Source organism: Sorex araneus, chromosome 5 (assembly GCF_027595985.1).
Source record: "Sorex araneus isolate mSorAra2 chromosome 5, mSorAra2.pri, whole genome shotgun sequence".
In the NCBI taxonomy this organism is placed as follows: Eukaryota; Metazoa; Chordata; class Mammalia; order Eulipotyphla; family Soricidae; genus Sorex; species Sorex araneus.
In genome coordinates, this window is record NC_073306.1 from 34,456,211 (window position 1) to 34,478,721 (window position 22,511).

Sequence of the window (22,511 nt, forward strand, 5' to 3'; positions counted from 1 at the left end):
TCCATTTTAAGAACTGATTTAATGAGTATAAAAACAATTTTGTAAACTACTGGTCCAATAGGATCCTGTGAATATTCTCCATGTCTTGTTTCACCTTCTTACCAAGACTTTAAGTTAGTTGCTCTAATCAGTCTAGATTTAGAGATTAGTGGTTTTTTATAGCTCTGTCTTTTTGTCTTGTTCTTGGATGATATTTGTCTCATTCAGAGAAGCCATGTTAATACAGCTAGTTTCAGAACTCTGGGAAGCCAAAAGACCTACACAGGACTTGACGTTTGTCATTGCATCTTCTGGCTTTTGATCTTCAGCCTCTTGGAGACTCTCAACTGATTCTTTCAAGCATCTTCCTGAAAAACTAAGAAAGGCCAAATATGAGGACACTGGGTAGCAGGCTGGAATTGTGATAAGACAACAATTGTAGAAGTACAAGTTGGCAATGATGCAACTTCTGGCAGATATCTCTCTGGACTTAGTTACTAAAATACTAAAATACAGGAACCCAAAACCAAGAGGCCGCTAAGTGTGGTCACTCGACCTCATACCTCTTCATCCTCAGCAATGGAAAACAAATTATCTAATGCTTCCTTTTCAGCAGGTCTGACTTTAGGGGAGAGACTCTCCAAACAATAATAGTGAGTTTTGTTGAAATATTGAATGCAATCAAAGTGAAAGTAAAGTGAAATTTATTAGTTACACAGGCGGGGGGGGGCTAAGGGTGAGGGGGCTAGGGGCATGGGGGGGTTAGGGGTGTGGGGGTGCAGGGTGGAGCTATACTGGGATTCTTGGTGGTGGAATATGTGCACTGGTGAAGGGATGGGTATTCGAGCATTGTATAACTGAGATTTAAACCTGAAAACTTTGTAACTTTCCACATGGTGACTCAATTAAAAAATTAAAAAAAAAAAGACAACAATTGTTAGTTTAGTTCTTTTACAGCTGTCAAAAATAAAACAATGAAAACCGCATAAAATTGAACATGAAGTTATATGTATTAATTATTTTCTACCTTAAGTCAGGAGCGTGTGTGTGAGAGCATGCGCATGTGCACATGCCAAGCAGAGATAAGGGGAGAATACATCGGAAGAAGACTCAACTATTAAATATTGAGAAAATTATCTCCCAATACTAAGCGTTCTCCTGCTAGCAACTCAGGACTAGTGGGCACCGTGGCACTGACTAACGTCTTTACTAACCTGGAGTTTGAAAAGGGAAAGTTTCTAGCCAGATGTTCAAATTCAGGTATATGACCAATTGCTTCCTAAAATGGAAAAAAGATGAATATTAAAAATTGTAATGACTAGTCACTGGCAACAAGTGCCTAGAACTTGATATTTTCATATTTCTTGGTTAAAAATTTGATCCCCTTCTCTTGCACCTGTTAGAGCGTGTAAGCGTTCTTAAAAAAAGATAAGAGATGACAAATAGAGGCAGGGGTGTGGAGCAAGGGGGACGCCTTGTGTACTACTGATGAGAATGTAATCTGGTGCCATCACCATGGAAAATAATACAGGCGGCTCCTCCAGTAGGATACAGCAATGGCACTTCTGTGTACATATCCAAAGGACAAAGGACACAAAATCTCTAGCTCAAGAGATTTCTGCACCCTTTGCTCATCACAACACTATTTACAATGGCCAAAATACAAAAGCAATCTGAATGTCTATCAACAGATAAATGAATAAAGAATATTAATCAGCTATAAAAATAAAAAGAAAGGGGCCGGAGCGATAGCACAGCGGGGAGGGCGTTTGCCTTGCACGCGGCCGACCCGGGTTCGATCCCCGGCATCCCATATGGTCCCCCAAGCACCGCCAGGAGTAATTCCTGAGTGCAAAGCCAGGAGTAACCCCTGAGCATTGCTGGGTGTGACCCAAAAAGCAAAAAAAAAAAAAAAAAAAAGAAAAAGAAAACTGTTATTTGTAACAATGTATACGATCTTGGAATTATTCTAACTGAACAATAATTATAAAATGATTCTAACTGAAATAAGAAAGCATGTGTGTATGTGTGAAGAAAGAAGAATACTATATAATCTCAATTTTATGTGAAATCTAAAAAACCAAATTCTAGGCTGGAGAGATAGATCAAAGGCCTAAATTGCTGAGAAATTAATATTTGTTGAGTGATTTCTATGTGTGTTTGGTACTGTCCTATATTTTTGCCTCTATTATTTAATTCATAGTATCCATTCAACAAATATTAATTTATTACCAATTTAACCACTGAAATATTGCAAGGATGGAGGGAACCTAAGACATATCTGATCTCAGGGATTCAATATACTGACCTATTTGCAGTATGTGATACTCAATAGCCAAGGATCAAAAGACCTAGGAAAGATAAGCAGGATTTCTATGACCTGAGAGAAGTCATTTAAACTATCTGAATTTTCTCTCCATCCTATATTAAATGAGGTATTGATTTATAGGATCCTTAAAATTCTAAATTCAAAGATAATTTTGAGGGGCTGGAGTGATAGTACAGCGGGTAGGGCCTTGCACGTGGCCTTGCACGTGGCCGACCTACGTTCAATCCACAGCATTCCACGTGGTATCCCAAGCACTTCCAGGAGTAATTCCTGAGTACAGAGCCAGGAGTAACTCTTGTGTATTGCTGGCTGTGACCCAAAGAAGAAAAGAAAAGATCTAGGATAGATTCCAGAATTCATAAATGTTTGCTGAATGAGTGATTAAATAAGCGTGAGTGACAGATAACCAAGGACAGTTACAGCTTAAGCAAAGATATAAACCACTGAAAATTATGTTAACATAATTGGGTGACTCCTTTTAAGAAAAAAAGTCAAAAGGATTCTTAATAATACATATATATAGTACATATATATGTATATACTGTATACATGGAGAGACCCAGAAAGATTCAGTATCTCACTCAACATAGTTTCAGATATGCGCTTAAACACCCTTGTTAAAGAGAAGTGGGACAGGGGTCTGGGTGCTTGCTCTATATGTGATCAACTCTAGTTTGATCCTCTGCACCACATACAGCCACCAACTAGTTCCAGGAGTGATTCCCTGAGAAATGAGACAGGAGTAAGACCTAAGTTTGTTTTTGTTTTTGGTCATACCCAGTGGTGCTCAGTGGTTACTCCTGGCTCTGCACTCAGGAATTACTCCTGGTGGTGTTTGGGAGACCATTGGGATGTCAGGGATTAAATGCAGACCAGGCACGTACCTTACCTGCTGTACTATCCTCCAGTCCTCTAACCACAGTTTGGCATAGCCCAAAAAGAAATAAAAACTTGTGGGGCTGGAGCAATAGCACAGCGGGTAGGGCTTGCCTTGCATGCGGCCGACCCGGGTTCGATTCCCAGCATCCCATATGGTCCCCTGAGCACCGCCAGGAGTAATTCCTGAGTGCAGAGACAGAAGTAACCCCTGTGTATCGCCAGGTGTGACCCAAAAAGAAAAAAAAAGAAATAAAAACTTGTAATGTTTAAAAAATTTAGAGCTTACTAAATTTAGTCATTCTTGCCAGTGCTCAGGGGACCAGATAGATGCTGGGGATCAAACATGGGTTGGCTGTGTGCAAAGCAAGTGCCTTACTCACTGTATTATCTCTTCATCTCCCTCCTCAATATTGTTTTTTCTTTTTGGGTCACACCCAGCGATGCACAGGGATTACTCCTGGCTCATGCACTCAGGAATTACACATGGAGGTGCTTGGGGGACCATATAGGATGATGGGAATCAAACCTGGGTCAGCCATGTGCAAGGCAAATGCTCTACCCACTGTGCTATCGCTCCAGCCCAACCCTCCCCAAGCTTTAAAAATAAAACAAAAGTTCAGCTAAAATAAATATTGGAGGGAGAAATGGGAATGCCAGTTAGGGAAGTTAGTAAGGCAAAGTAAAACAAAGGCATGTGGATTTTAGTTGATGTTTTACTTTTGACATAATTTTCGAAAAGTGAAACAAAACAAAACCTAGGAATAATTGTTTCTCTTGTGAGCAAACAAGATGCAGGGCTTGGGGCCAGAGAGACAGTACAGTGAGTAGGATGTTTGCTTGCATGCTGATGACCCAGGTTCAATTCTCACATCCCATATGGTCCCCCAAGCACCACTAGAGGTGGATCCTGAGTGTGGAGCCAAGAGTAACCCCTGAGCACTGCTGGATGTGGCAAAATAAATAAATAAATAAATAAATAAAGGGCTGTGAGTCATATCTTCATAACAATAATATCCATTATGTAGGATTTGCTATTAAGTGTCTGGAAGAAATATCCAGCAAGGGATGAGATAAGCCAGGGAAGAGAGTGGGAAACCTCTCCTTGATTCAGGATGCAATTCTACTTACCATAGTCCCTCTTGTTGACTAACTGAGCTACTGGACTTTGGACAATGTCTGAACCTACACTATTAGTAACAGCTTTCTAGAAGTGGTTACTTGTCCGCTTAGATTTGGGGAACTTAATTACTTTTCACTGACTCATTTGTTATTCTTTTTTTTTTTTTTTTTTTTTTTGCTTTTTGGGTCACATCCGGCATTGCACAGGGGTTACTCCTGGTTCATGCACTCAGGAATTTCTCCTGGCGGTGCTCAGGGGACCATATGGGATGTTGGGAATCGAACCCGGGTCGGCCGCATGCAAGGCAAATGCCCTACCCGCTGTGCTATTGCTCCAGTCCCCTCATTTGTTATTCTTGGTTTGACTCCTTGTCAGTCCAGCCTAATTTTACTTTCTCTCTCTCTCTCTCTCTCTCTCTCTCTCTCTCTCTCTGGTTTGTTTTTGGGCCATACCCAGCGATGCTCAGGGTTAACTCTTAGCTCTGCAATCAGAAATCATTCCTGGCAGGCTCAGGGGACCATATGAGATGCAGCGGATCAAAACCAGGTCAGCTGTGTGCAAAGAAACCACCCTACCTGCTGTACTATCCCTCCGCCTTCTCACTTTTCCTTGAGCCTTTGGTTTCCTTATCTCTGGGATGGGTCTGGAAGAATACATGTAAAAGGGTGTTGTTGAGAGTGAGATGTACCTGTGGAAACATTTACCATCCATTCGTTCTAAAGCATTTGTGGAGCATCTCCCCCCAACTACAGTGACATGAGAGAGGATCCTTGTCTTTCAGGATGTCACTGAATTGAGATAGTGAAGTCAAAAGGCAACAGCAAAGCAACGTGCTAAGGAAGAAGTTATGACTCATTCACAACTTTCTTTATGGTCACAGAGGAGGAGAAGGAGGTTTAACGGAAGTTGACCAACCAAAGACAAAGCTGGCCCCAAGAAGCCTCGGGTTCTGCTGCCCTGTATGCAGCCTGTGTGATCTTCCCCAGACCCTGTCATGGGGCCACGTGCATGCTTCAGAAAAGAAGTGAGGACACAGCCATCTCAGCACCCCCAACTTCCAGCGAAGGCCCCAGCCCAGCGCCCATTCTCACCTCTCCTGTGCGGATCTGCATGCTCCGCAGAATGCGCTCCAAGAGACCCACCTGCTGGGTGAGCCGCAGACTGTTCTCTTGCAACTGCTTATTTTCTTTATCCAGGAAGAATACTCTAAGAATGGCACAAATCAGAGACTTAGCTACCCACTTCTTGATCACCGTTAAGACCACCCATGTCCCATTTCCCACTAGCTCTGGGTTTTAGATTTTAGAAGCAACTTTGGCAGAGTAATTCTCATCTTCTTCCAAGACCAAATAAAATAGGTTAAGTCTTGACCTGTCTGAGAAAGAGAACCTTTCTTTGCCTCTCCCAGATGGCCGCTGAGGTTCATGCTCTGCCCAGCAATTGGGGAGGCTGTCTGAGTCCCCTTCCCTCTCTGGGCTAAAATATCGTCTCCTTAGGGGACAGGTGTGAATGGATTTAGTGAGTAGAGAGCTCAGAGCAGCGTTCACCTGCTGTAGTGTTAATAAAATGCCAATCTGAGTCCTTATCAACCCTGGGGACACTGAAAATCAACCCACAGTCTTTGCTCAGATTCTGTGCTCTGAGAACACTTCTGATTATAATCAAAGTTTTGTACCGAGGAGAGAAGAATTAGCCTGGAGGGTAGAATTGTTTGATAGCAGCAGTGCTGGTTGGTGGGGGTGGCGGGGGCACTGCCAGCGATGCATGGATTAGCAGTTGGGTATTCAGACCAGTGGCACAGTACGACTCAGCCGACTAGTTGGGGGCCACCAGGCTATGGGGTTGCCAGAGCTAGCTACCTCCAGTGCTCAGAGGGACATATGGTGCTGGGGATCAGGCCAACTGCCTGTGTATGCTCTATCCCTTTGAGCAACCTGCCTAGTCTCTGGTATGAGAATTCTTAGCTGTTCGGGCACATTTCTGATTATAAATTACTGCATTGGTGTGTTGTGGATTTCTTGAATTTGAGTCACTAAGATGACCCTGGTTCTCTCTTGGCATACCACAGGTATCAAATGATAATAAAAATGAGTATCAAACCAAGGAAAAGCTAAGCACAGTGGGTCTTCGGGGCATCAAAGACTGTGGGGAACTGCCTATCTGCAGGGCCAACTTCCCTGCTCCATCCCCCACACACCAACGCACACAAGTGCAGGTTACTCTCTGTAATTTCACTTCTGCCATGTGCATGAGTTGCCAAAATCAGCACACAGGAGAGCAACAGTTGAGCCAGGCCGCACGCTTGGAGCATAGTCTGCAGTGACTTTCGCCTAGGCAGAAACAGCCTCTTTGTGGAGATCTTCGGCAGTACCACACCTACCTGCTCTGGACAGATGTGATTACCCACTTGTTACTGTGGATCAATTCATCCTTCTCTGTGAGTTGCTCCAGAAGTTTCTCATTTTCTAGGAGCAGAGTATTATTTTGGGAAGTGACTTGGTCCTGGAATGCCTTCTCCTAGGAATGAGCCAGATCGCTCAATTACTACAATAAGATAAAAAACTAGAAGTCTAAGAACATTTGCCCGTTTCTCAGCTTTCACATCATTTCCTCTTTTGCTCTCGGGTCCTCTAATCTGTTTTTCTGTTTGCTGATATCGTCAGTTAGACACTATTCATTTCATTGTTTTTATAACATATATTTGGGGGGAGCTATTTCTTTTGGTTAACATTTCTTTTTTTTTGGGGGGGGGCACACCTGGCGGTGCTCAGGGATTACTCCTGGCAGTTCTCAGGGGAACATATGCAGTGCCAAGGATTCAACCCAGGTCAGCTGTGTATAAAGCAGATGTCCTACCCCATGTACTGTCTCTTTGACCTCTATTTTGGTCAATGCTTAAAATTATCTGAGCGTCCAACCTCCAACAAGATACTATTCCTTTTCCATGGGGATCAAAATACTAATCAATAAACCCAAATACCTTAAGTGTCTTATTAAATTTTTTTTCTCTATATTTCCTCTTTATAATCTTGGTCTTTGGTGGAGGGAGTCTGGTACTCTGAGCACTCCTGGGAGCAATCCCAAGCACAGAGCTGGGAGAGGCTTCCAAACACTGCTTGGTTGTGACTCCCCAAACAAAACAAGGTACTAATCGAGATCATTCAGGGCCAAGAGCAATAGTACAGCGGGTAAGGTGCTTGCTTGTAAGTGGCCAACATGGGTTGTTTTATTTTTTTGCTTTTTGGGTCACACCCAGCGATGCTCAGGGGTTACTCCTGGCTTTGCACTCAGGAACCACTCCTGGCAATGCTTGGGGGACCATATGGGATGCCGGGGATCGAACCCGGGTCGGCCGCGTGCAAGGCAAACGCCCTACCCACTCTGCTATCGCTCCGGCCCCCCAACATGGGTTTGATCCTGGCATCCCATATGGTTCCACAAGCCTGCAAGGAGTAAACCCTGAGCACTTCCAGGTGTGGTACCCCTGAAAATGTATTATATATGTATATGTATATACGTATGTATTTCAGAAAAGACTCTACTAATTAATTTGTTTGCTTATTTTGGTCACACCTGCCAGTGATGGTGGGTCACTCCTGGCAGTGCTCAGAGGACCATATATGTAGTTCCAGGGATCAAACCAGGCCTGGCCGCATGCAAGGCAAGTGCATTATCTCCTGTACTGCACTCTTTGCTTTCCCCACCTTAGTCCATTTATTATTAAAGAATTATGAGATTATATGTGTTCTGTATTAAACAATTCCATATTTTATTTTTGAGTCATAGCTGGCAGTACTCGGGTGCTCTCCCAGCTCCATGGATAGGGGCTGCTCCAGTGGTGCTCAGGGGAGCATGCGGTACTGGAGAACGAACCTGGGCCTCCCATATGGCACTCCAGCCCACTGGGCTCTCTCTTGCCCCCCCCATTCCAGATGTTAAGGTCCTTCATTCAGGGCCCCCCACTGACTAGTAGTAATCTTTTGTGTTTGTATATAAATATACTTACAATTAAGATTGAAAGTGGAAGCAACCACTGCATGAATAGTATACTCTGCATTTCTAAGTGGTCAGAAAGGAAATTGGGTGAGTCCTCTAAGAAATACCAAGTATGTTAGAAACAAAAAAAAAAATCAGAACACTTTCTCCTTATGGATAAAATATTTTGGTAAAATCTGGCTTGGAGACAACAGTCAGAGGACTTTACAAGCTCTGTAAGAAGAGAAGCGGAAGGAACGAAGTCTTCCAAAGCAACCTTACTCTCTGGATATAAACTCAAGACCTGCGAGTCTGCACCACTGGCATAGAAAGTTCTCCCCTCAGGCTTCTCTAAGCCAAGTATTGCCAATTCTACTAACACATTCTCTTGGGAACCTGCCATGCTTTAATAAACATGCTTCTCAAAGAATTTATAGTAAAAAGAAGAAAATAACATCCGTGAAAGTATGTAAGTGCCAGGCACCACTTTAGATATCTCATATTTAATCATCCCAAACCTCGTAGGTAGCAGGTTACTCCTGTCATCTTACAGATAAGGACAATGGCGTTTGGACTGTGCAAAGCAAGGCTAGTCTAGTCATTGGCAAGGCTAGACGCAGGCCCCAAACTGCAATACTCGTCCAATGCAGCAAGCCAAAGGACAGAATCCCTCTCTTTCATCCCCCCTTCTTTCTCCCTCCCTTCCTCCCTCCCTCCCTCTCTTTAAATGTTCCTTCCCCACCCCTATTATGCTAGGAACCAAACTTGGGGCCCTTGTACATGCAGATGACACGTACATGCAAAAGCCACATCCCTGGCCTTAGGACCAAGACTCCCTCTTAGCTGCTTATTTGCAATCTCCAGTGGACTCCATAGAGACCTATGGTTCTCTAGGTAGATAAACTTGTTTATTCACGCTGCCATAATGTATCAGCACAAACTGGGCAGCTTAATCTTGGTGTTGGAGGCTAAAAGTCTAAGACCAAGGCATTTCTAGAGTTTTTCTAGCAGGAGGAGCTGCTCCCTGCCTCTTGTCTAGCTTCTGGTGGGTGTGAGTAAATGTCTCGATTCCTGCCTGGTGGCTGCACCCTCCAAGCTGCCTCCATCAGCCCAGGACCATTTCCACCTGCATGCCTCTGTGGGTGTCTTTCCCTACCTTTCTCCTTTTATCCTAAAAGATTGTTTGTAGGAGCCACACCCAGCAGTGCTCAGGGATCAAACCCAGACGCTTGCCCATGCAAGGTAACTGGTCTACTGCATGAACCAGACCCCACCCTCCTTTTCTTCTCTTGGTGTAACACTGGATTAGGGTTCATGCCAGCAAACATGGCCTTGTCTCATTATGCATGCAAAGACATCATTTTAATACTAGGTCCCATTCTGAAGTTGCAGGGAGACATGAATTTTGGGGGCAGTATTCTGCACAGTCAGGAGGACAGAAGATGTTCTACTGGAAGTGGGGGCCGTGACTGCCACGCTAGCCCAGACCTGGAGGTAGGCAGCGGGGCGAGTGAATCAGCAATGGGGAAGGAGCCCCCTGCTTCTGGAGGACCATTAGCCACCACTGCTACTTTCTCTGTAACCTTTCCAGGTTGTTTTCTACTTGAGAGTCTAACCTGGATCACAGTCTTTTCAAACTAGTGACAAAATAGGCAGACACTAAAAAATCCAAGTGACTGGCTTCTGTCACCTCAGCTTAGGTTCCTGTTTGCTTTGTAGCCACACCTGGTAGTGCTCAAGGCTTAGTCCTGAATTTGTACTTAGGGAAGTAATTTCTGACCAGAGATCAAATCTAGGTTAGATGCATGCAATGCAGGGGCCCTATCCACTGCTCTACTTCTCTAGCCATAGGTACATATTTTCTTTGAAGGCGACATACTGATCTTGAGTTGTCAGTGCTGATATGTCAGTATTTTCAGTGTTGATATGAGTTAGTACTGCTCTGAGTTATAGATATCTATCCAGGGTTGGAAGGATAATTCACATTGAAAGGAGGTGGGGAACAGAAATGGGCTACAAAGAGATTTTTTTTTCATGTTTTTTGGTCACATCTGACAATGCTCAGGGGTTACTCCTGGCTCTGCACACACAGGAATTACCCCTGGCGGTGCTCAGGGGACCATATGGGATTTTGGGAATCGAACCCGGGTTGGCCGTGTGCAAGGCAAATGCCCTACCCGCTGTGCTATTGCTCCAGCCCCTACGAAGAGAGTTTGAGGAAGCGTGACACCCAGAGGCTACTCCATGCCCGAGTCTGGCTTCACTGGTGAGCTCATCACCGTCTTTTTTTTCTCTCACCTTTCCATACTGTTGTCGTAGGACAACAACTTCATTTTCAAGTAGTTTGATCCTCTCATCTCGTTGTTCTACATCCTGAGCCCAACGATCCTTGACTCTGTGCAGCTTGGCTTTTTGGTGGTGATGTTTCTCATTGTAGGTTCTAGGAAGGTAAATTCAAACACAGGCGCCCCTGAGTACAGTGAGCCTTTATTCTGCCTCTACAGTGGGCCCTTCAGTTGGGCTCTCTCCTCTTGCTTTGTCAAGGACAGGCAACGATGTGGGTATATATTCTGCTTCACACCTGCAGCATTTCTACTCCCAAGAAAACAGTGATAGACTAAGGACATGCTAAATCACAGCAGGTTTGGTGATTCCCAGGGACTTGGGATTCTGGCCCACCATGATCTTGACCTGGTAGTTACATCATAGTTTTAGTGTCAGAGAGCAATTTAGGAAACTCCGTAACTACTTATTTCTGATACCTAAATTTAAAATCCTGCTCTGCTAATTAAGTTATCCATAAAAATGCCTTCTTCTTGGCCAGACCCTTAGATAGGGATATAGCCCACCTCAATCTTGTTTAGTCAACTGGAAGATAACTGGGTTTGCTCTCAGTCCTTGCTTTGAGCCTAGACTTTTAAATACCAAGTCTATACAAGTCTCCCCTTAGAACTCTGATTTCAACATAGATTTAAATCTGAGTTCCTAGTAGAATGCCAGTAAAGACAAATAAAGGTGTTCATTAGCTATTAAGGAAATGCAAGTCTAAATCATTAGGAGATACCACCCTTAGGGTGACTAAAACAAAATGATGATAATAAATGCTGACAAGGGGGTAGATCAATCGGGGCCCTCCTGCAGTGCAGGTAGGAATGCAAACTCTTTGGAGAAGCCTGGCCAGCTGCCCAGATGAGGACACTAAGTACCTGGCAGTGATTTGACTCCTAGGTATGTAAGAGAAATGAAAATGGATGTCCACACAAAAAGCTGGCACCCACAGCAATGGGCAAGTGCCCAGAAGGTACAAACACTGAATTTCCCCAACTGAAGAATAGAGACAAAACAGCATGTAAGGATCTCCTGGGCCGTGGGCTTTCCTCCCTACCCCAAAGTAGACCATCCCTAATTTGGTAGGTTATATGGGGGATGCTTTATCATTAATTTAGAAAAAAATCAAGCATTGGCCGACCCCCTCAAATAACATAGCAACTCAGATGAAATTTGGCTATATAGGTTAAAAAAGAACTATGGCTGTATGCAAGGTTGGGCTAACCTAGAAAGCACTGTGCTGGCTAAAGAAGTTCATCACAAAGGACACATTTAATGACTTCATTTTCATAAATATGCAGAGTATGCAAATAGAATGGACAAAGAGGTAGACTACTGAGTTTGGGGTGGGGAAACGGGAAGAGGGCACTGGGAGTTAAGGGGCTTCTTTTTCAGGTAGGGAAACGTTTTAAAATTGATGGGATGATGACGATGAATGTACAGCTAGATGATCGGTGTTGGGTATTCTATTTAAAAAATTTTGGGAGGTTGTTGGGCCACACCAGCGGTGCTCAGGAGCTGTTCCCAGCCCTGTGCTTCAGGGTCGTTCTTGGTGATGCTCAGGGAACCATGTGGTACCGGGGATCAAAGCCAGGTCGTCTGCAAGCAAAGTGTGCTCTCCACCCACTGGGCCATCTCTCTGGCCCCAGGAACTTTGTGTTTTAACAAGCTGCAAGGGGGGAGGTTCTGATGCAGGCTGAAGTGTGAGAGAAAGCCCCAGATATCTGAGAGGGCCACTTTGTTTCACTATTAACAGTTTATCTGTGGTTCTTGGGAGTGGGATGGCCCTTTTCCTCGTCTGCTAACAGATCCCAGGGTTTGTGTAGGCATCCAGAGATCCCCTGATTTCGAGGAAGACAGAGTGTGTAGAAGTGCGTGTGGTGGTGGTGGAGGGGAGGTGGGGACTCCTAGCATAGAGGGAAGTAACTTGAAATCCAATATGTATTTCTTTTATCCATCCTGTCCTGGGTATTGAAAATCAGGTTTTAAGCTTTCCATGCCAGATAGCTGCTGTCTCTCCTATTTATTTGTTTATTTATTTTATTTATTTATTGGTACATTTGGAACAACATTAAAATATTTTTTAATTGGGGTGTGGGGCCCACCTGGCTTTGAGCTCAGGAATTATTTCTGGTGGTGCTCAGGGGACCACACTGGATGCCACTTTGTAAGCCAGGTCAACTGTGTGCAAGGCAAATACCCTACCCACTATATTATTGCACTGGCCCCAATAAATGTGTGTGCATGCTTCTGAACTAGACTTTTTGAATTTTTTTTTGACGGTGGCAGAGGGCACCACTGGATGTTCAGTGGTCACTTCTGGCTCTGCACTCGGATACTGGGGATGGAACCCAGGTTGGCCGTGTGTGAGGCAAGTGCTTCACCCACTGTACTATTGCCAAGGCCTGCTGTCTCTCTCATTCTGCCATTTGGACTATAATACATATTTGTTTGTTTGTTTGTTTTGCTTTCTGGGCCATACCTGGCAATGCTCAAGGATTACTCCTGGCTCTGCACTCAGGAATTAGGAATTTCTTCTGGTGGTGCTCAGAGGACCATACAGGATGCCAGGGATAGAACCTGGGTTGGCTGCATGCAAGGCAAGAGCCCTACAGGTTATACTATGGCTCTGGCCCCTAAAAAAATCAATTTATTCCTTAACAAGGGAACATAGAGAAAAAAAATTCGGGTAAAAACTCAATTCCTAATATGATCAATATTGCGATATTATATAATATATTTTATTTATCCATTGTAGTATTAAAATAATAATCTTTAGCTCTTTTTACTTATTATAGTGTGTGCTTTTTACCATGTTATCTAGTCTTCATGATATTTATGTATATATTTCTTGGCAACACCCAGCAGTGCTCAGGACTTACTCCTGGCTCTGCACTCAGGGATCACTCCTGGTGGGCTCAGGGATCATATGTGATGCCAGGGATTGAACCTAGGGCAGCCACATCCCGTTGCTCATCGATTTGTTTGAGCGGGCACCAGTAATGTCTCTCATTGAGAGACTTATTGTTACTGTTTTTGGCATATCCAATATGCCACGGGTAGCTTGCCAGGCTCTGCCGTGTGGGCGAGATACTCTCGGTAGCTTGCCGGGCTCTCCAAGAGGGACGGAGGAATCAAACACAGGTCGGCCGCATGAAAGGTGAATGCCCTACCGCTGTGCTATCGCTCCAGCCCAGGCAGCCACATACAAGTCTAAAACTGTATCTGCTATTAGGCTTTGGATCCATTTTTATTTGACTTTTGTGCATGGCATTAGAAAGAGGTCTGAGTTCATTATTTTTCTCTCTTGCATGTGGCCAACCAGTTTTCCCAGAATCATTTGTTGAAGAGGCTTTCCTTGCACCAGTTTATATTATTTTGCCCATTTATCAAGGTTTAATTGACTATGTGCCTGACAATCTATCTCTGGGTTTTCTATTCTATTCCATTGATCTGAGGGTCTATCTTCCCTTATGTTTTGATGATCACTGATTAATAGTACAGTTTGAAGTTGGGGAAAGTGATACATCCCATTTTCTTTTGCCTGAGGACTTCTTTAGCTATTCCCGGGGTGGGTTGATTGTTGTTCCATATAAATTTCAGATGTGTTTTATCTATTTATTTGAGGAATGTCATGGTTATTCTTGCGGGGACTGCATTGAATCTGTATAATGTTTGGGGGAATGTTGCCATATTGACAATGTTTAGCAATTGTTTTGTATTTTGCTGGTCCTTCATTAGGTGCATATATACATTTACGACTATGAATTCTTCCTGATGAACATATCTTTTCACCATTAAGAAATAGCCCTCTTGGACAGAGAGAAAGATTGCACTCATTTGTGGAATATAAAGTAACAGATGGGAAACTAACACCCAAGAGTAGTAGAGATAAGTACCAGGAGGATTACTCCACAGCGTAGAAGGTGACCTCACATGCTGGGGGAAAAGACAGCTCAGATAAAGAAGGGACCACCTGGAATATGTGCACTGGTGAAGGGATGGGTGTTTGAGCATTGTATAACTGAGACTTAAACCTGAAACTTTTGTAACTTTCCACAAGGTGATTCAATAAAAAATAAAATAAAAAAATAAAATAAAACTGTATCTGCTATACTATCCCTCCAGCCTCAATATTCATATGTATTTTTCAACTGTTTTACTTTTTTGCCACACCTGATGGTGGTCAGGGGCTACCTCTGGCTCTGTGGGTGACACCTGGGGGCCACGCAGCTTGAACCCGGGCCTTCCACGTGCAAAGCAAATCATGAGGGAGGTGCGTTGGGCTCTCTCTCTAGCATGCCACCATCTCTTTCACAGTTGGTTTTGCTCTGCTGAGGGAATCCTGCACTTCTTGTGGACTAGCCTCGACTGCCCGATACTCTCTCTGGGTCCTCCCCATAGTAGCATGTGTGACTTAGAGACAGGCTGATGCAGCACAGCCGGTGAGAGCTCAGGCCCTCCCCTGCCCTCGCCGACCAGCCATCTGCAGTGCTTATTTGTTGGGTTAGAACGTTGGCCAACTGGTGTGCAGAATTCACACATTTCCTCAGCTTCCTTTGTCTTTGTTAACTATCAGCAAGAACTACGGGGTAGCAGAATACTCGTGTCCTAAAATTTAGGGACAACTTTCATTTGTGTTTAAGTGAAACCATGTGGCCTTTCTCTTATTTCTACTTCCAAAAAGGCAAGAAACTGGTTCCTCTGGAAGATAGGCTGGGAAAGCATGGAAAGAATAAGGACCGTCTGTGAGGGTCAGGACTGGGATGGGGGATAATGCCAAACCTAGAGCTTTGACAGTTCTTTCATCTTTATTCCTAAACATGTCATCTTTAACTTATGATACTCATCAGAAACACATGGGGGATTTAATTTTTAATTTTTAATATTATTTTTGTTTTTGGGCCACACCTGGTGATGCTCAGGGGGTACTCCTGGCTCTGCACTCAGGAATTACTCCTGGCAACGTTCAGGGGACCATATGGAATCCTGGGTATCGAACCCTGATTGGCTGTGTGCAAGACAAAGGCCCTACCCACTGTACTCTCTCTCATATCATAGAGGGGAGAATTATTAAAAATGATTGACCCTTGGGACCTAGGTCTGTGCCACTCCAGAGTTAGGATCTGCTATCTTAAAGGCAGTGGGCATAAACAATAGCCACCCTCATTAGCAGGCAAAGACATTGAAACTAAGATCACAAGTAACTTATGTCTAAAGTGAACACTGAAAAATTACAGATTCTCTCAAATATAAGTCAGACACAAAAGACTGTATAAAGTATGATTCCACTTAGATGCAATTCTAGGAGAGAAGGAAATCATGGGAGAGGAAGTGAAAAGTAGGGGTGTGAGTTTTGGGGAGAAGAGCAGGTAAGACAGAATCACTGCAAAGAGGCAGGAGAAAAACAGAGGGGATAATGGGATAATGGGCATGTTCTTTATCTTTGTGTGTATGTGTGTGTGTGTGTGTGTGTGTGTGTGTGTGTGTCGGGGTGGGTAAGGCTGTGTCATACCCAGCAGTGCTCCGGGCTTATTCCTGGCTCTGTTCAGGGATCATTCCTGGCAGTGTTTGGGGTACCATATGACTAGTAATTTCACTTCCAGGAATTTATTATACAAAAATAATTTTAAGTAAAATAGTTTTAGAAAAATTTACTTAGAGAAATATGAGGGGAGAGAGGGAGAGAGAAGAGGAGAGAGGGACAGGTAGGAGAGAAAGAGAGAGAGAAAGCGAGGGAGGGATGGGGAGAGAGAGAAGAGTTATGTGATCAAGAGAATATATGAGCTTCTCCAGAGGGGGAAAAACCCAAGATCATCCATGTCAGGTTGAGAGGTTGAGGTTGAGGTTGAGAGTCAGAGGTTGAGGTTGTCAATGTCCAGGGTAAAGAATGCCAACAACAATCTTTTTTTTCCTTCGGGGCCACACCCGGCAGTGCTCAGGGCTTCCTCCAGCTCTGCACTTAGGGATAACTTCTGGTGGGCTTGGTCTCCATATGGGGTGCTGGAGATCAAACGTGGGTGGGCTCTATGCAAGGCAAGCATGCTACCTGTTTATTGTACTGTAACTCTGGCCCCATGACAACAAATTTTTTTAAAAATAAAAAATACACATACTAAAATCATTTTTTTGTGCTATTCTGAATAAAATGATAAATTCTAGGACCAATGGATAATTCTTGAGTAAATTAAGGCTGTGCGGTACAGGTTGATTTCATTGACCTTGGGTTAACTGGAGCGACCCACAAAGCCAACAAAGCACAATGAAATATTACGACCCAAGGCAGTTGCCACCAGCCTGTCCACACTGTACTGACCATAAGGAGAGCCTTGAACCACACCTGCTTTCTGTGGAATGCAAGACAGTGAAACTCCTCCGGGGTGGGGGCGGGGGGCTCCTAGGGGCCGTTTCGCACATTCATCCCAGCCATGCAGGCTGAAGCTTTGTGGTGAGGTCTGGTGAGTCGGCGCTGCTTGGGCCTGAGGGTGCTCAGGGACACCAAGGCCACACTCAGCAGTGCTCAGGGGCCACACCATGCCAGAGATCAAACTTGGGGTCTCCACGTGCCTGGCATGCACTCTGGTCCTTTGAGCCGTCTCCCCTGACCAAGACGGCATTAACCTTGAGGCTGGCTCCACAATAGGAATACGTTCACACGAGCAGAAGAATGTCACAAAGTCCCTGGCTGAGGTGCCCAGTGCACCCGCCCCGCCATGGGCGTTTCCAGATCCGACTGAGAGGCACATCCAGCCATAGCATTGGCTGGGAAGAGCAGGGGGGCCGCCTGGTCTCTTGGGACCCGCTGTGGGGTAGCATTCTCCTGCAACCAGCTAGTTGGTTGGGCCTTCTCCCCAGGGAGCTCCTCAGGATCCTTCTCCTCAGGGACCATTGTTGGTGCAAGGGCAACTCAACTTTATGTTATGAAAAAGTCAGCTAATGCGTAGTCTATAGTCAACAAAGCACAATGTGTACCAGATATTATGATGGTAATACAAAAGTTTATCTAACCTATGCAAGCAAGTCACAATACTGCTTGTTGACAGAGATGAGGGAGTTAGCAGGTGAAGGAAGAGCTCAGTGACCTGGAATGCTGGCCTTGCAAGCATAAGATCTTGAGTCCAATCTCCAGGGCTACCACATGTGCTAAGGGTTGTCTTGGCCACCCTGCTCTGCTGACTCAGCTGATCCCTCTGATCCCAGGCACTGCAAGTAATTTCTGCCCACACTGCAGACAGGCGCATGTGAGCAGCATGACTAAAGGGGTGCAAGCCCTGGCAGTCTTGTTTTTGGTTTTGGTTTTTGGGCCACACCTGGTGGTGCTTAGGGGTCGCTTCTGGCTCTGCACTCAAGCATCACTCCTGGAAGGTCCAGGGACCACCTGGGATGCTGGGTATGGAACCCGGGTTGGCCGTGTGCAAGGCAAGTGCCCTCCTTGTTGTACTATCAGGCCAGGAAGTATGACCCCTGGTGAGTATCTGTGCTAGTGACCACACTCTAAAGGAATGTGCACATGCGCCAAGATTAGGTGCCCCCCTCAGGAGGCAGGTGTGCCAACCTTGCAAAGGAGAGCAATCCTTGGGAAGCACCACAGCCGGGGCCTAGCATCATGCCTTGACCTAGGACGCCCTCCACCTCCACCCCCATTCCGGGAGCACCACAGCTAAGCATGTATGCAAACCCCTCATCACAGAGATGAAGGGAAAGGGGAAAAAAGATACACAAAACAAAATAAAAAATAAACCCATGCTGCATTGCTGTTACATTATTTGTGAAAAACAAAAAATTTGGGGGGCTGGAGGAATAGCACAGGGGCTTAGGGCTCTGGCCTGGGAATCTCACATGCACGGAACACAATTCTGGCACCCCGCTTACTGTCACCCGCTGTGCTGCGAGTGACTTCTCTGGGCACCACAGGCACACGTGTGAACACCACAGGGAAAGAAAGCTTCTTGCAGCCAGTGACTCTTGGTTTAAGAACTATAATTAGAGGGGCCAGAGTGATAGCACAGAGGGTAGGGCGTTTGCCTTGCATGTGGCTGACCTGGGTTCAATCCCCGGGATCCCAGATGGCCTCCCGAGCACTGCCAGGAGTAATTCCTGAGTGCAGAGCCAGGAGTAACCCTTGAGCATTGCTGGTGTGATCCAATAAGAAAAAAAAAAAAAAGAAAAAAAAAGAAAATAATTATGACTAGAAACAACAAACTAGAATGGGAGAGGCTGATCCCGGCTGAGGAAAGCAGATGTGTGTGGGGTGAGCCACAGGAAAGTATGGGAAAGGTACACATTGGGCAAGCAAGAAGTGAGGCACGCCTAGAGCTAAACAGCCATTCCTTTCTCTCCCTCTCTCACGGAGAAGCTGGGCCACCGTTTCTCTATCAAAAACCCTGAAGATAACCCCCCCAGGAACAGAGACCACTGGGCCTCATGAAGGTCTCCTCGGTGGTGTCTCCGGCCCCTCACCCTGATCCGGTTGGCTATGAAGGAGAGAGTCTCCACGGGTTCTTCCGAGGGGGCCTTGTTTTTGTTTACCTCACATAGAGATCGAACTGCTTCAAAAACTGCCCATATTCTTCAAACAGAGCTTCCTTCTCTTGCTGCAACCCAGAAAGCTTCTCTGACAATTTCTGGTTGCTCTTGAGATACTGAAAGAACATTGAAAAAAAAAAATGAGACCGCTCTGCAGCGCGTCAAGGGAAGAGGCAGGGGGGAACGGAGCTCGCAGAGCCTTTCTGCCCCTCAACAGCTTCCAGGGACACTGGTTGCGGGGCTGGAATCTCGGCTCTGGTGAGCCCGTCTGCCGGAGAGCTGGCCGCTCTTTTCCTGGATTTGGCGCCTCAGCCTTTTTGGTAGCCTCCATGAAGACTTCCAGCCTGAAGGACAGGGGGTGAGAGCTGTTTTCCCCACTTACCCCTGGCAACAAAATATATGGTTCCTGAAGTGGCTCCAGCAAACAAAATCTCAAAGACAGGAATTTGGGAGTGATTATCTGATCTGCTTAGATCTGAAGGTAGTATGACCTTGGCATAGTACCAGCAATCTCTGGCAGAAGAGTTAACCATCACGCGCCTTTGAGGTTCCTGGGATGAAGTCTTGGGGATTGAGGGGTTTGGGGGGGGAGGGTGTTACAAGACAGGGACACAGGCTACAATACAACTGAACTGAGGACAGTGGGGTAATTGAGCCACAGCTGGCCATTTAATGAGCTTACAAGGAGAAAACAGCCAATTTGGGGATTTAATTATTTGGAATGAGACAACATCAAAGTTTCCATGAATGCCCTAAGGGAACTTCTATCATGTAGGCAGTAGGTCAATGCATCCAATGCACAAAAACCCCAATTTATAGGTAGGCTACCGCGTGAGGCTTGTCAGTCTTGTCAGAAGGCTCTTATCTGAAAAATATTGAGCTTTGTTTCGGAATGTATGGGAAGCTGAGACTTTGGAGTAAAGATATTTATGGTTCTACACTTTGACTCCCTCTAGTAAGCCTCTTTTGTCAGATAAGTGCTTCCTCATCTGCTGCCTCAGAAGATGAACCACTCTTACTGAGAGGCCTCTGTACTAACTTCGTTTAAGGCATGAACCGTACAGGGTGGGGAAAGGCCAGCCTGCAAAATCATGTGGTCTGTCCCTGGTTCATGAGAGACACAGATGCTTGCCATTGGCTGCAGGTGAACTGTCTGCCTGTCTTGTGTGGTCTCTGAATGATGTTTGAAAGATCTTGCTATCCTTAGCTTAAGGGAAAAGCTACTTAAACAGAACTTTACCTGGATTCTATATATATATATATATATATATATATATATATATATATGTGTGTGTGTGTGTGTGTGTGTGTGTGTGTGTGTATAGTTGCTTTGTTTTAGGGTAACACCTGGTTCAGGGGTTACTCCTGGCTCTGCACTCAGGAATTATTCCTGGTGGTGCTCAGGGGACCATATGGGGTGCAAGAGATTGAACCCAGATCAGTCACAGGCAAAGCAAATACCCTACCTGCTGTATTATTGCCCCAGCCTATAGATGTGTGTATGTATAGTTGTTGTTTATTTGTTTGGGGCCATACCTGGTGGTGCTACATGTGTCTGGTTGGCATCCTCGTGACAGTGCAGTGAGAGTGAGACTATAGGTATTCCATGTGGTTTTGCTCGCCAGAAGGCATTCGTACAAGACGTGTCTCTCAGTCATCGGGTAGAAAAGTCACTAATTCTGGAGTCATTACCTATCTGCATGCACAGTAGACATGTTCAAAGTCCACGGTCACAGGAATACATTTTACAAGGCATTGTGAAGACCAGCTCATTCCACGTGTCAAAGGCAAAGTCAAATGGCACCACCGAGTGGGGGCCAAGCAACCTGTGGCAGCAGTTTATTACACTGGACTCCTTCCACACTTGGGAGAATGACAGTCTGCCCTCAGTGGAATATGGATTTGCTTTCTCTTGCTGATAATGCTTTTTCTGAGAACCTCTACCTGTAAAGTCATCAACTTCCTTATTTATTGTCATTTTATATCACTCAGCATTGTTTCTGATTAATAAAATCGTTTTATGGTAAGAAAAATACAGGTCATTGGCCTTACTATATAGCTCATCACTCAGAGAAAACTAACCTGGCGCTAGGTTAGTACATCAGGTAGGGCACTTGCCTTGCATGTAGCCAACCTGTTCAGTCCCTGTCACCACATGTGGTCCCCTGAGTACCACCAGGGGTCACTTCTGAGCACAGAGCACTAGTAATCCCTGAGCATAGACAGCTATGGCTCAACCCCCTACACTGTCATCCCACAAATAACCAATGAAATAATTGGAATGACCTATGGAAGATGTAGTTAAGATGCTGGCTAGATTACAGTATCTTTTGGCACTATGTGATATCCCCTAAGATGATAAGTTTTAACCGGTAGTGAATATAGGAAGCCATTTCTCTCTTTTTTTTTTTAATTCTTGGGGTTACACCTGGCGATGCACAGGGGTTACTCCTGGCTCTGCATTTAGGAATTACTCCTGGTGGTGCTCAGGGGACCACATGGGATGATGGGAATCGAACCCGGGTTGGCCGTCTGAAAGGCAAACTCCCTACCCGCTGTGCTATCACTCCAGCCCCAGGAGGCCATTTCTCTTCTAGACAGAATTTATGGAGAGGAACCAAGAGATGGGGTGACTTTCACACCAATATCTCAGGGACACAATGTGTATTACTGGTGGTTTGCCTTCTAATTAAGTTTTTTGTTTGTCTGTTTTGTTTGGGGGCCACACCCTGCTGTGCCTAGGGTTTATACCTGGCTTTGAGCTCAGGGATCACTCCTGGAGGGTACCATATGGGATGCCAGGGATGGAACCTGGCTTGGCCGTGTGCAAAGCAAGTGCCCTTCCTGCTGTATGTACATTGGCTCTGGCCTCTCTGGATAAGTTTTAAAGTTATAGTTTACCCGTGCAGATTGAAACGGAAGGAGTAGAAACTGACAATCATCAGATAATCCCAGAATCTAAAGGACCATTGAGAAGGTAAGAGTGTCATAATTGGATAATGGATCAGATTGGGTGGAAGCGTCATCTTCTGCTTGTTTATTAGGTTAAATAGGACTTGTAAAGGGTCTGTATGGATGCTTACTGCCCTAGACTTTGCTGATGCTCAATAAAACCATTTTTATTTTGCAGGGGCAGGGCACACCTGGCAGTGTTCAGGGATTACTCTTGACTCTGCACTCAGGAATCACTCCTGGGAGGCTCAGAGGTCCAAGTGGGATGCTGGGGATTGAACCCAGGTTGACTGCAAGCAAGGCAAGCGTCCAACCCCCTGCATGATTGTTCTGGCCCCAGATCCAATTTTTTTTCTCTAAGGTTTTACCTTGTGCTGCAAGTTTAGAAGTCTGGAGAGGATGTTCCCCAGACGTTCCAGATAG

At 45.1% G+C, this 22,511-nt stretch overlaps 1 protein-coding gene across 14 annotated transcripts in view; it reads right to left on the reverse strand.

The window, feature by feature from the left end:
• Positions 1–22,511, reverse strand: part of CCDC30 (coiled-coil domain containing 30) — a 110,298-nt gene continuing 87,787 nt past the window's right edge. For 11 of the 14 annotated variants that reach the window (XM_055138438.1, XM_055138435.1, XM_055138440.1 and 8 more), the window contains 6 exons: positions 19,140–19,252; positions 10,581–10,722; positions 6,688–6,824; positions 5,399–5,513; positions 1,194–1,258; positions 1–355 (listed from right to left, as the gene is read on the reverse strand). In XM_055138438.1, the coding sequence (XP_054994413.1) occupies positions 157–355; positions 1,194–1,258; positions 5,399–5,513; positions 6,688–6,824; positions 10,581–10,722; positions 19,140–19,252 (771 nt within the window). In that variant the 3' untranslated portion in view covers positions 1–156. Of the gene's footprint in view, positions 356–1,193; positions 1,259–4,882; positions 4,951–5,398; positions 5,514–6,687; positions 6,825–10,580; positions 10,723–19,139; positions 19,253–22,511 lie in introns of those variants that run through there. The other 3 variants (XM_055138433.1, XM_055138436.1, XM_055138437.1) reach the window with 3 other exon arrangements.